Source organism: Penicillium chrysogenum (genome assembly GCF_028827035.1).
Source record: "Penicillium chrysogenum strain IBT 35668 chromosome Unknown utg000002l_segment0_segment0, whole genome shotgun sequence".
Lineage (NCBI taxonomy): Eukaryota > Fungi > Ascomycota > Eurotiomycetes > Eurotiales > Aspergillaceae > Penicillium > Penicillium chrysogenum.
In genome coordinates, this window is record NW_026622750.1 from 1,164,236 (window position 1) to 1,176,247 (window position 12,012).

General features: G+C 48.1%; 6 protein-coding genes across 6 annotated transcripts; 4 read left to right on the top strand and 2 right to left on the bottom strand.

The window, feature by feature from the left end:
- Positions 1–365: 365 nt before the first annotated feature.
- Positions 366–1,967, top strand: N7489_004010 (YchF/Obg family ATPase; the record flags this gene model as incomplete). The annotated part of the gene is made up of 3 exons (XM_056709762.1): positions 366–440; positions 613–1,170; positions 1,416–1,967. The coding sequence occupies 3 exons, from the start codon at positions 366–368 to the stop codon at positions 1,965–1,967; spliced, it is 1,185 nt and encodes a 394-aa protein (XP_056568183.1).
- Positions 1,968–2,360: 393 nt separating this feature from the next.
- N7489_004011 (translation machinery-associated protein 20) lies at positions 2,361–3,251 on the top strand (the record flags this gene model as incomplete). Its single annotated transcript, XM_056709763.1, has 3 exons — positions 2,361–2,374; positions 2,600–2,740; positions 2,861–3,251. The coding sequence occupies 3 exons, from the start codon at positions 2,361–2,363 to the stop codon at positions 3,249–3,251; spliced, it is 546 nt and encodes a 181-aa protein (XP_056568184.1).
- Positions 3,252–4,456: 1,205 nt separating this feature from the next.
- Positions 4,457–4,987, top strand: N7489_004012 (uncharacterized protein; the record flags this gene model as incomplete). Its single annotated transcript, XM_056709764.1, has 1 exon — positions 4,457–4,987. The coding sequence occupies one exon, from the start codon at positions 4,457–4,459 to the stop codon at positions 4,985–4,987; it is 531 nt and encodes a 176-aa protein (XP_056568185.1).
- A 1,628-nt stretch (positions 4,988–6,615) lies between these two features.
- Positions 6,616–7,777, top strand: N7489_004013 (uncharacterized protein; the record flags this gene model as incomplete). Its single annotated transcript, XM_056709765.1, has 5 exons — positions 6,616–6,693; positions 6,750–6,830; positions 6,890–6,957; positions 7,008–7,231; positions 7,284–7,777. The coding sequence occupies 5 exons, from the start codon at positions 6,616–6,618 to the stop codon at positions 7,775–7,777; spliced, it is 945 nt and encodes a 314-aa protein (XP_056568186.1).
- A 293-nt stretch (positions 7,778–8,070) lies between these two features.
- Positions 8,071–9,435, bottom strand: N7489_004014 (phosphotransferase family protein; the record flags this gene model as incomplete). Its single annotated transcript, XM_056709766.1, has 2 exons — positions 8,071–8,463; positions 8,506–9,435. The coding sequence occupies 2 exons, from the start codon at positions 9,433–9,435 to the stop codon at positions 8,071–8,073; spliced, it is 1,323 nt and encodes a 440-aa protein (XP_056568187.1).
- Positions 9,436–10,168: 733 nt separating this feature from the next.
- N7489_004015 (GPI anchored serine-threonine rich family protein) lies at positions 10,169–11,194 on the bottom strand (the record flags this gene model as incomplete). The annotated part of the gene is given in 6 exon segments (XM_056709767.1): positions 10,169–10,453; positions 10,482–10,752; positions 10,821–10,894; positions 10,912–10,954; positions 11,014–11,092; positions 11,143–11,194. The coding sequence occupies 6 exon segments, from the start codon at positions 11,192–11,194 to the stop codon at positions 10,169–10,171; spliced, it is 804 nt and encodes a 267-aa protein (XP_056568188.1).
- Between the last annotated feature and the right edge of the window lie 818 nt (positions 11,195–12,012).

Sequence of the window (12,012 nt, forward strand, 5' to 3'; positions counted from 1 at the left end):
CCCTCGATACACATACATGGCAGTGACGTCGTCAGGGCTTGACCCTCACGTGGGCGGTGGCAGCTCTGCAGGCAGAAAATTTGAAGATGCCAGACGCGAACCTCATCAACATTGCTTTTTGCATAGTTAGACACGCATTCATTTACTCTCTTCTTACTCATTGACATTGCCCGCAATTGCTGTGGGCAGCCGCCATCACGTCTTCCACTTCTTCTATCTTTTTCCTTCGTATCGTCGATCGATCCGCAGCTGGTCCTGCATTTGGCGCGCTCCATCCTTGTTCCCGCTTCCGCCTTTCGACATCCCCCCACCTCCCACCTCTCTTCTGTCGCTTCTACTCAAGCAAGAAGAAAAAATCAAATAAAATGGCACCCAAGAAGCCCCAAGTCCAGGAAAAGGTCCTTTTGGGCCGTCCAGGAAACAACCTGAAGAGCGGTATCGTATGTGAGCTAGGCCCCCACCCTTTCCCCTTTTTTTTTTTCCTTCTTTTCCACACAGCACAGTCCACTTTTTACCTCCCGAAAAACTATTTAAACCCCCTTGCCCCCTTTCCTCACACTTTTTTTTTCTTCTTTTCTTCTCAACCATGATTGACTAACAATATGGCTTCAGGTTGGTCTTGCCAATGTCGGCAAGTCGACACTCTTCCAGTCCATCACCAAGTCCTCCCTCGGTAACCCGGCCAATTTCCCCTATGCCACCATTGACCCCGAGGAGGCCCGCGTCATCGTCCCCGATGAGCGGTTCGACTGGCTCTGCCAGCACTACAAGCCCAAGTCGCAGGTTCCTGCCAACTTGACCGTGTACGATATTGCCGGTCTCACCCGCGGTGCCTCGACTGGAGCCGGTCTGGGTAACTCCTTCCTGTCACACATCCGCGCTGTCGATGCCATCTTCCAGGTGGTTCGCTGCTTCGATGATGCCGAGATTATCCACGTTGAGGGTGACGTCGATCCTTGCCGTGATTTGACCATCATCAACGAGGAGCTCCGCATTAAGGATATCGAGTTTGTTGAGAAGGCTCTCGAACTTCTCAGCAAGCAGACTCGTCGTGGTGGACAGTCTCTGGAGATGAAGAAGCTCAAGGAAGAGGAGGCTACTACTGCCAAGATCCTTGAGTTCCTGAAGGCTGGCAATGACATCCGTAAGGGTGACTGGAACCCCAAAGAGGTATGTTGAAAATTTTTCTCCTCCCCAACTGTACTTGCCCTTCTATCCACACCAACTCCTTTCCTGATGAATAAGAGCACTGCTCGAAATTAACCCAGCTCGTTGAGTGCCTCATTAAAAGGATACTCACAATCCGAGGCACCTTGAGAAAAACAGTTATTTGCTGAAATTTTGGAGTTCACTTCTACATGATTACATCACTCAAAACTCTTTTGAGAATGTCATGCTAACCAAACTGGTTATAGGTCGAAGTCATCAACCCCCTGTTCCTGCTCACTGCTAAGCCCGTTGTGTACCTTGTCAACCTGAGCGAGAGAGATTACATCCGCCAGAAGAACAAGTACCTCCCCAAGGTCTTCGAGTGGATCAAGACCAACTCTCCCGGCGACCCCATCCTTCCCGTCTCGGCTCAGTTCGAGGAGCGTCTGACCCTGATGCACGATGATGCGGCCGCTGAGGCTGAGTGCAAGACTCTGGGCACCAAGTCCGGTCTGCCTAAGATCATCACTACCATGCGTCAGGCTTTGAACCTGGGCAGCTTCTTCACCACTGGTGAGGACGAGGTTCGGCAATGGACCATCCGCAAGGGCATCAAGGCTCCCGCTGCGGCTGGTGTCATTCACACCGACTTCGAGAAGACCTTCATTCAGGCCATCGTGTACAACTACTCTTCTCTCCGTGAGTACGGTGATGAAAACAGCATCAAGGCTGCTGGTAAGATTATGACCAAGGGCAAGGATTACGTCGTCGAGGATGGCGATATCATGCTCATCAAGGCCGGTGCTGCTAAGCACTAGGTGCACATAGACAATAGTTTAAATGATACACCAGTGTTGAACAGTCTTGTATCTTTTTCTTCTAGATTTCTATGATCTGTAAGCCATTTGAAGTTATAGACTATCATCGATCGTTTTGTATTCGCTTGGTCTAATATGGTTATTTCGTTGCACATTGCACGATATATCGTATTTCCCTTCTAGGCTAGTTCAATTGCCTTGATATTTGGAAACCAAGTCTGCAAGAGACCATATTCGTAGTCTACCACCATACATTCTATTCTATTCTTGGGCCGTTCAGCTTCAATTAGAAAAATTGCAAAGCACTCTACCAGTCACGTGACAACGTCCCCGCGCATCCCACTTGCGTATCAAGAGCTTGATCCTCATATTATCACACCCTCAATCATCATCATGTTTAAGAAAGAGTGAGTTAAACCCTTCAATAAACACGCAGCAACCCAGCAGCTAGACCAATGGCCTGATTGGTACCTTCTGCCTGTCAAAAGGGAGCACACGCATCCTCCGTTTTGATACACCACAAAGACCGCAGGAGCTGTTCAATACTCCAGATCAAGACATATACAGCTCCTATGGCATGACTCCTGCCACAATGTTTATCAGACACCAGCTAACATACGTGTCCTACCTAGTATCCCCCCAAGCAACCGGTCTAAGGTGAAGTCCTCAGTGCAGCGCGGCCTGCGCCAAAAGCTGCTGGAGACATACCCCGGGCTCGAGCCCTACATTGAAGATGTCATGCCCAAGAAGGCATCATTGGAAGCCGTGAAACTGTACAGTTCCCGTTCCCCGATTTGTGCCATCCAATCCTAGCATCATTTCCAGCTTTCTATTTCTACTATATGCTATGCATCCCATTCCAGAGAACCAAAAACTAACCAAACCCACCCCAGACCCGATCGCGTGACCCTCTACACAATAGACTCAACCCCGCTCTTCTTCCAACCCATCGACGGACCCCCAGTCCCTCACCTCCGCCTCATCCACGCCTACCCCTCCGCCGTCCCGACAATCCAAATCGACCGCGGCGCCATCCGCTTCGTGCTCTCCGGTGCAACGCTCATGGCTCCCGGTCTCACCTCCCCCGGCGGCCGTCTACCCGATGCCGAGCACGCGCTTGAGGCTGGGCAGATCGTTGGCGTCAAGGCTGAAGGGAAGGAGGAGATTTGTATGATTGGTATGCTGAAGGTTGGCACCGAGGAGATCAAGAGTAAAGGGAAGGGAGTTGTTATTGATGAGGGTCATTATCTTGGTGATGGGCTTTGGAGAATGCATTTGGATTAAGGGTAGTTTTGAAAGATGCAGATGCTGGGGGTTCATTGGGTTGGGGTTGGGGTCTTTTGTGTTTTGGCTTGGAAACTATAGTATACCTCTATACCTCTTGCACGTATATTGCCCGTGTGCATGGCGATGATTATGTGTTGGATGATTTGAAATGAAATATCCCTCTGGATGAGGATCTATCGTTCAATGGGGTATACTGCATTGGATGTAGATATTATAGCTTGTTTTGAAGCTATAGATGGGGTTCTTGATGTAGCGCTTTACATTTTAGTACGTGTATGTTGTAGAAGAAGTATTTGATGCTCTGTGGGATGCTCGGGAGATTCTTAGCTTTAAATACCCACTTCCCCTTTTCATCGATGTCTCCTTTAATTTCAACGTATATCGCACGATGGCTTCCAAGGATAGAAAATACCGGTTGTGGTATGTGCCGGTGAGTCACAGTTAATGAATTTGAGAGAACGGAATTATAATCTAAAACATTTTCAGCACGATATGAGTTTCCGGCAGCGACGGCGGCGATTCTGGGACAAATTTGGCGAATATCAGGTCGTCAGAGCAAATTACAACGTGAAGGTGAGAGGTCGTTGAACAACAACTTGTGATATGAGTCTGAACATCTTATTCTAGAACGATTGGTACTGCAAGCATTCGTACTTCAATTATCCGGATGCTGAATCCTACCACTACATCAATGTGTGAGCGTTTTTGCCTTGCTTCCCGTCGAAAGGCCTCATTACCAAGCGCTCCCGTTCTAATATCAGATCTTGCGACATAGGACTGGCTGGTACTACTCCATGAATCCGGATGGAAGTGAAGAGACGCTGCATATGAAAAAGAAAGAAGCCTTGTTTGGCCCACCTGACAGCGATACCTGGGAGAACTGGTCGAATGTGGTCCCTTGGGACGAATTGCCTGCTATACCTGATCGTTGTATTGAAAGATTCAGCTGTCCAGGTCCCTTGATCTGGAGCGAAATCGACCGACGAGAGCGGGAGCAAGGTATGGCTTGGTCCCTTCCTAGAATGTGGCATTGCTGATACTAGGAAGCTGCAACTCAGAGAACTGAGTCACAATATCAAGGTGTGATCGAAACAACTGACAACACGACTTATGGCCAACACCGAGTGGAAAGTTGCAAAAACGACGACGTGCTTGATCACAGATGCAATAGTCTAGACCCGGAGCAGCCCAGTGAACTGGGGATGCCGAACGTGGACGAAGATGTGATGCCAACAACTGCGAGGGATATCTCGGTGAAATCCGAGGACAACACATCTGAGGATGAAAATGAAGCGGCAAAACATACCAGCGTCAAACCCAAACCCAGTCACAGGAAGGTTGAAGAGCCAGAGAAAGAGCCCGAAGAGCACGGGGAGCTGAAGAAGCAGAAGAAACGCAAAAGCGAGCAGGCCGGGGAGCATCGAGCGAAGAAGATGCGAACCGGAGAAGAAGAAATCGAACGACCTGATGAGCAGGATTCCCGAGAGAAACCTGAAGAAAGGAAGATTGGGAACAAGGAGCTCGAGGAGAAGCTTAGAAGGAAGCTTGAGCAGAAGCTTAAGAGGAAGCTTGGGATGAAGATCGAGGAGAAGCTTAGGAGGAAGCTTGAGCAGAAACTTGAAAGGAAGCTTGGGTTGAAGCTCGAGGAGAAGCTTGAGAAGAAGCTTAAGAAGAAACTTGAAAAGAGGCTTGAGAAGCAGAAGCAGAGAGAAGCTCAAGGCGAAGCTTCTTAAGAGGGAGACGACAGCGTTGTCCGCATTGACATATTCCTGCGCTGTAATATCTCCCCAGAATTCCTCCGAGATTCCTTCCTTTGCAAGCAGAACCCGCCGACGGATCATCCGAAGACTATGACCAATGCATAACAATTATCCGAACAGTATTCCAACCAGCTCGTTCGGCATCTGGTATCGATGGCGACATGGCAATTTGTCAAAGCTATACTGACACTAATTCGTAGGCTAGGCCAGTTAAGCGATGCAGACCACGAGCTGAGTGTTTCAAGTATCTTCCGTAATAATGGTCCGATGGGGCTCCGTATCAAATATCATGTTGATGCCTGTTTGCCGGTAGGATGGATCGGTGTTCATACAATCCGTGCCTCGTAAAAGAACATCTGCCCAAATGGTAGGTAGGTACGCTTCTCCCTTTCCGGCCGGGGTGATATTTACGGCACTGGGAATTTCGTAGTAGCCGCCTCTTTAGCCATCTGACGGAGACACTTGCGACATGCTTCACTGCGAGCGGGGCAAGGTTCTACCTTCTCTGGTGAGAACAAGTCCATTTCGTTCCCCGTTCATTGCCTGGGCAAGTTGGCGGAGCACGCCTCTTGGAGATAGGGTGATTGTTCTTTGATTGTCCATCGTTGACCTAAAGATATGATGCGTATGTTTTCAGATTATAGAGGAGTAATTACTACATTTACTTACTGTTCTTCGTTATCGGCTCAAGGCGAACACTTTTCGCTTGAGTTTTAACAGCAGCTGCCACTAGAATGTATTCAGGGTAGTTCGACCTCCGTAGTGGTGCAAAGATTCCTCCACGCTTTTCACTGATACCCCTCTGCTTCGTCAACATGCCTCACTCTTTGCTGGCACCGAGCAGAGGGCCAGAGGCGGGGACGATAGTTGCAAGAGTATAAGACAGAAGAGCTGGCTGCGTACAAAAGTCAAACCTTGGAAGTCGCGGCTTTCGAGTGCTGACAAGGCAGGAGCGTGATGTCTTGTCACATGCCATATTTGTTTTGTTTGCTCTCGAGCCATCTACAGTTTACCCCGATGCTACTATGGTTTAACAAGGTGTATTATATCCTTCAGTTACTTGGTGCCGCGGCATCGGGCTTTCCGTCGTGGTATTCCGCATCCAAGCATACTCGATTAGAGAGCCTTCAACTCCTAAGAGTCTGGGCCCATGTAGTGAACATGTGCGAGTGACTTACTACGTTAGCGTTGCTGTATTTCTAGTAAAATATGAGAGCGGAACGTTGTAAAGAAGGAACAAGGATGCGTAGGATCTAATTGTATGGAAGAGAAGTGCCTCATATTGCTGGTCTGTTGAATATCCAGCTGCGTTGACCATGATCTACGAGGTCAAGCTCTAGCCTATGACTTCCAAGCTATGAACATGACTTTGGACATCATGTCGTATTGGTTATTGACATAATTGGATTCAAACCTCTGATCAAGTAGTCTTCTATAGTCGAGAGGTGTAAATTCACCGGCGAGTAGATCACCCCCTATGAATATGTCTACAGACAGACCCACCTGTGCTAGTCCTAAAGTAGAATCTCCCCTTATTTTGAGTGGCCCCTGAATAACTTCACGTTCTGTTATGTCTTGAATTTCTGATATCTTGAATAACCATGGGAGTTTCCGGTTCTACCCTATCGGGTAGACCACTCCGGATGCAAGCTCAACGTGCCGATCCCTCGGATGCTCTAGTAAGTTCCAAGATAGCCGTTCCAATCATCCGAATCTGCTAATCATGGAATATCAGTTGACCGAGGGACCCCTGAGAGATGCCTTTGGCGAGTATACAATTGTCACCGAAAAGTTCAACCACACGTATAGGACAAAGGTGACAAATGACAGCACAATATATTGAATCCATTGTTCGAGTCTGACACTGCATTCTAGAGAGACTGGTATTGCAAACACAAGTATGCCCGCGAGGGCGACAATGATAGCTACCATTATGTCCACTTGTGAGTACTGCCCTCTTGATGGTCGTAATATCGGGTGTTAAGATCTCTAGGGATGGCCGGTACTTCTCCCAAAACCCAGATGGAAGTAAAGAGCACATAAATCCCATACTGAAGCAAGCCTCGTATACTCCACCCGGAAGTGACAGCCCGATAGACTGCGCAGATGAGGTCGATTGGGAGGGGCTGAATGACATACCGGACCTTTGTATTGCAAGGGCCGTTGTAACTCACAAGCAAATGGAGGAATTTATGCAGAAAATGAAAAGCCAAGAAAGTAGGTTTGAGTGGCGCATAACAAGCGTGATAGCTGACATGGTATGGTGCAGAGAGAACTATCGACAACGATACCGCGAAAAAAAGGAGGAAGTGTGCACAACTGCTGAAAGGAAAGGAATCTCCAGGTATCACTGAGGACGAGGCCGAAGAGACCGATTGTGAGATCGAAGAATCTTCGGACGAAGAGGAGCTAGCCGAAGAGAGGAATGAGAACCAGCAAACAGCAGACGAAGAGGAAGTCCGCACGCCGCAGGGGAGAATGGCGAAGAGAATGACGCCCATGCCAGAAGAGCAGCTGTCAAGAACCATGACAATGACGCCAATGTCCGATTTGACGTCGGACAATGAGTCTATTGACGAGCCCCTGCATCCAAGAGAGACAGAGTGCGAAGGGGGGAACATGGATAGGAGAGACGACACTGGGCTTACTGTTGCCGAAAGAGACGAGCAAAAGCGAATGGCCAGCAGGAAAAAGCGAGCGCGTGCGAAGGCGAAAATGCCTCGAGTGAGCTGTGAGACGGAAGAGAAGACTTTAGACCATTAGTCTTGCGAACATGTGTCCGGTTGCCGTATTCATGTGAAGACCCTATGCGAAAGGGTCTTCGATGATATGATCAGAGTGATAGGGGTCCTACAATACTACTACGAAGGCATTGCAACTAGTACTATATATATTCAGGCTCTGAGCCTCTAATATTGGCTCCGAGTTCTTACTAGTATACTATACGCGGGTAAGCGAGATCAACTAACCTCGGTGTCTCCGTCCTCCGAGGTCTACTATATAGATCCCTCCGAGTCCTACGAACCTCTCTATAGAGAGGGTAGATAAATACACAATCATAATACAAGTAGCTTATCAATTGGATAGTGATCGTCGAAGCTCTCTTCATCCTCGGTGCACTGGCCGGTTTTGAGTCTCACAAGCTCGTTCAATTCTTGCTGCTGTTCTTCGTCCAAAAGTTGTATACGGTCATCAAGAGAAGTGAAGCTTCCATAATACCGATGGTCGATGAATGTCCAATAGATTTCATCGAACATGGAACTGTATCTTGTTGTTAAACATACCCAAAATAGCCCAGTCTCCATGGAGCGTTCCATCCTTGGAGAAAGGCGCTGTGACTCTGAGAGGAGTTGCTGTTCTATCAACTCTTTTTCATGGTGGCTTAGGACCTCTAAAAAGGCATCAAGTCTGGGAAGATAGCGAACCAGAAACTGGCTAATACCAGCCTCCTAGTCCTCCGGACTTTGCAACAATAGCCACCAAGGAGCTACGTATGTAAACTCAGCAGGCGCAGCATATGTGAACTCCCAGTCAATGACTCCCGATATACAGGAAGCATCGAGATCTATTAGGACGTTTGAAGGACGAAAGTCGTCACAATATAGCCGAAACGGCTCTTGAGGATGCTCGGCGCAGAGTTTGTTTGTAATGCTCAGGAATAAATAACGAGCGGTGAATTTCTTCCGGGAGTCCTCCTCACTAATAACAGCACCTCGTTTCTGTAACCGAAGATGGTAAAGGTGCTGCATAGCAAGCGCTTTAAAGTAGTCCGTGGCTGATCTGAAAGTGTGCGAAGGGAAAACTTCTTCAGGTATATTTGCAGACACCATTAACTCATTCATGTTGAAGGTGAGAGGTCGCCTGGCAATAAAGAAACCCCTCTCATTTTCCTCAAGCGCACCGATAGAATCAAATTCATGCTTAGACAACTCGAGGATAAGCGTGGCCATTTCGTGATAAGCCCGCTTCAAGCTCCGGTCGCGGATTTGCGGGTTTAGGACCGGCTTTCCTATAGAAGGATCTTTGAGGAGTTGCGATAATGGCACCCCTTTGAGAAATGACATAACAATGTAAGGGCCTGCCCAACAGATACCGGAGCCGAGCACTTCAGGGACATTTATCGAGGTGGTTTTGCGTATGTACTTCATTGTTGCAACTTCGTTTTGGACTTTCTCCCTGCGGAGAATAGCCCTTCCAAGGGCAGCGAAACGAACAATGACATCTGGTCCATCATCATATCTGACTCGATAGCATATATTGAAAGCGCCACTTTTCCATAGGCACGCCGATACAGTTTCACCAGGCCGATGCTGCTTAGCAAGGTGCATAGACAAAATTTCTGGGTTCCGGCTTGACCAAAGTCTCAACCAAGCAGTAGCCTTCTGTTCCTGTTTTTTCTCAGCAAGATAATCAAATTCCATGGTCTTCTGACGGTTATAGTAATTGAAAGAGCAATGAGGAATGATGCCAGGCAGTGATAAGTCGAAAAATGGGAGAAAGCAAAACAAAGGACCTCCTTTTGCGTTTCGGATTCGGATTTACTCATACCCGTCCCAGCCAATCTTAGTATTGCAGTCCCTAGTTTTGATGGTATCCCAGCATTACATTTTGGGGCTGATGCGTGCTGGGGTTGGATATTGGAATTTTTTGTCCTCACCAGATGCTGGTTCCTGCGTCCAATCGAGTTGTGCCGGAACCAAAATTGAACATACCCACCCAGATACTTGAATTCCAAATGCCCAAATCCGTGTAGTGGGTGGTGGAGTGGAAGAGGCATGGAGGAACCGCATGAAAGGCGAAGAAAGCCGAACCTATGGAATGCTGTAGATAATAGCTCCAGTGCTGGAATATCAAATAACAATACCAAGCCGAGAGCCGGGTAGATCTATAAACGAAGAGACTAAAGCAAAAAAAAAGCAAGCTCATGCATGCATCATCCAATTACATATCTAGTCCACATTAATAGATGAAGCTAGAAAGATCAACTAGTCACCTCCAAAAAGGAACAAAAAGCAGAAACCTATCTGTTCATTACTTCCTCCACGAATACAAAGTTCCAAATGCAGTTTTCAACTCAGCAGACTTTGAAGCTCAAGTCATACCGAACCTAGGCACATACCAAAGTTCGGCACACGCCGATTTTAAAGTTGCAACTTACAGGTTGAGAGCCAGGACACCAGCCAGAAGGCCAGCAGCGGCACCGGGGGCAACAAGACCCATAGCAGCACCGGTGGAAGGAGTGGGGGAGGCAGAGGCAGAGGCAGAGCCGGAAGCAGAGCCAGTGGCGGAAGAAGCGCTGGTAGTCATACCAGTGTTGGTGGAGGTCTCGGTGCCAGTGGTAGTTCCGGTAGAGGTAGAACCGGTAGCTGTAAGAATGGGGATATTAGTACTGCTTTTGCTAATTGGAAGACCAGTTGTTAAGGGAGGCAGAGGTAAAGTCTCCAGTGAGAGAGGGTTTGGTAGACACGTCTGGGGTGGAAGTACCAGTAGAGGAAGCCTCGGTCTCAGCGGAGGAGACACCAGCGGAAGTAGAAGCAGTGGAAGTGGTACCAGTAGAGACAACAGAGGTAGAGGCAGCAGAAGCAGTAGAAGAGGCAGAAGAGACAGTGGAAGATGTACCGGTAGTAGTAGCGCTGGAGGAGCTCTTGTCGGACTCGGTGACATCGAACTGCTCGGACTGGGCGAGGATGCCGGTGTTCTTGGCCTCAGTGGAGATCAGGTTGATCTGGAAACCGGAGCTGTAGTGCGGTTGAGTGTTAGTTGGTTGCAGGAAGGCACGATCGAAGCGTCGCACGAGTAATCTTACCCATCGGTGACGTCCTTCAGGCCAGAGACAGTGTAGGAGCCCTTGGAGGTGTCGACGCCGGAGGCAATCTTCTCCTCAACAGGGGGTAGACGGCATTGTTGACAAGGACAATGTCAACAGTGGAGGCATCGGTGCTGTAATGGGTTAGTCTTGGCTATCATAGGTACGGCGTGAGGGATAGTAGTCAACATACCTAACGGACGACCACTTCACGGTGAAAGAGCCAGACACATCAACCTCGTCATTCTTAGCGGGCTCAGTGACCTTGATAGCTGGACTAATTGTTAGAGAGACTCTTGCACCACGGGATGATTTTACATACCTCCAACAGAGAGGGCCAGAGGCAGAAGAGCCAGAACGGTAGCGAAACGCATCTTGACTTATTAAAGCGAGTGTGGATTAAAAAACGAATGGACGTTGGAGCGTAGAAGAGAGAGATGCAAGGAGAATGTTTAGAGGTGAAAGATGGAAAAATATTCAGATTCTAGGATCCATGTCATTAAGTAGGTGACCAAACAGTTCATCTGATGTCGCACAACCTTGGATGCTCTGAACAATCAACAATGTCTCTGACGCCCACTACCAATACGGAAATATACATCTGAAAATAGAACTGACATAGTGAGAAACCCGGTTTTAGGGCATTTGAATAATATTTTAACCATTTTATTACCAAACGTGGGAACCCAGGGTCTGAGTAAGGTCCCATATGTGAGAAGAGGTACGGAGTACAGGGAGCGAATGGTTCGCTAACGGAGCTAGTTTCAGGCGCAAATGCCACTTCCACTTGTAATATACTAGCCCATTATTGGGAGTTCTATTGTCATAATGTGCCGAATATCCATATGCCCACAGGTATTACTCCGTTGTGTAGTTATTCTTGTACACTCGGTGACCACGGGTATGGAAACCAACCAACCATGGGTGTGGAACACCGATAGGGCCGATAAAGAGGACGCTAGTCGGGCTTGGCAATGCGCTACTGGTATTCAAGGCGGCCTTGGCAGAGCGCGGACACGAACGGCACGGTGCGACGTTGAAATTCTTTTTTTATTACGTCTTTTTTTTTTTTGGAAAAACCTGTCTAAGCTTTCAGTATCATTGAGTTGCAAATTCTGCGGTAACTTACCAACCCATTTAACCGGAAAAGTCAGCCTTGGGAACCAACCTTGGAAGACCCTGAATTCTCGTG